This window comes from Borostomias antarcticus (assembly GCF_949987555.1).
Source record: "Borostomias antarcticus genome assembly, chromosome: 10".
Classification (NCBI taxonomy): domain Eukaryota; kingdom Metazoa; phylum Chordata; class Actinopteri; order Stomiiformes; family Stomiidae; genus Borostomias; species Borostomias antarcticus.
Genome location: NC_140243.1, coordinates 23,918,370 through 23,919,316, shown reverse-complemented (window position 1 = coordinate 23,919,316; position 947 = coordinate 23,918,370). Strand labels below are relative to the sequence as shown.

Genomic DNA, 947 nt, shown 5'->3' with positions numbered 1-947 from the left:
GGGGAGAGATCTATTACTCTGGCAGCGATTTCTCAGGCCTGGTTTCATCTGTTACTATGGCAGCGTCGGCTGCGGCCTGGGCGGTCCCGGCAACCGTACCTGGCCTACTTCTCGCGCCGACCAATCACGGCTCAGCGCGGCGCTTAATCAGTCCACGCCTTCTGGGAATTCAGCCCCTCCCTCTGTCGAGGGGGGGGGGGGGCGGGGCTCCGAGACTGCATCAGAACGCTACCTACAGATGTGTGTTCTCTCCCGATAACACACAACCTCACACACTTTAACAGTCTGTCAAACAGGCTTAGTACACTGCTATGGATGAGAATATATACTATTAACAATACTTATTAGTGGACAAGGGTGTATATAATCTATATCTGGATGCAATATGAGCATCGGGGAGTGGACAAGGTCATACTGCGTACTACTCAGTAGTGGATGAGCGTAGTACGCACTCGGCAGCGGACGAGCGCACTTGGCGGTGGGCGGGTACGTACTTGGCAGCGGCGGCGGGTGGGCGTAGACGCAGGCCCCCCGGGCCCAGCAGAGAGGGATGCAGCCACTGCTCTCCATGGCTCCGCCCCCCGTGGCGTCCGGCGAGCTAGCCGCCCAGGCCCAGCGGCCGCGAGACTGCCCCGGCCCCCCGCCCTCCACGCCCGCATAGGGGCCGGGGGCTGCTCCCGCCCCTCAGCGCACTACACACACACACACACGCACACACACTGTCTGCCTGGCCCCCCCCCAGCAACCCGAACCTCCCGCGTCTCTCCTCCCCGGGTCCACTCCTGTCCCCCCCCCCCCCCTTCCCCCCACAACGCGGGCCCCGGGGCACCGAGGTCAGGGGTCGAGGGTCGGAGGCGTCGGAAGGGAGTGGCCGCTCAGCAGCTCGGTCTGGCCAGCGGGAGGATTCCACCAGCCAGAGCAGGTGTTGAAGAGAGAGAGAGAGAGAG

At 63.4% G+C, this 947-nt stretch overlaps 1 protein-coding gene across 1 annotated transcript in view; it reads right to left on the bottom strand.

Annotated features, from left to right (window-relative positions):
* ptk2ab (protein tyrosine kinase 2ab) overlaps positions 1 to 716 on the bottom strand; it is a 51,094-nt gene extending 50,378 nt beyond the window's left edge. Inside the window, 1 exon segment of the mRNA XM_084443762.1 lies at positions 495 to 716. Coding sequence (XP_084299888.1) covers positions 495 to 570 — 76 coding nt within the window. The 5' untranslated portion in view covers positions 571 to 716.
* Between the last annotated feature and the right edge of the window lie 231 nt (positions 717 to 947).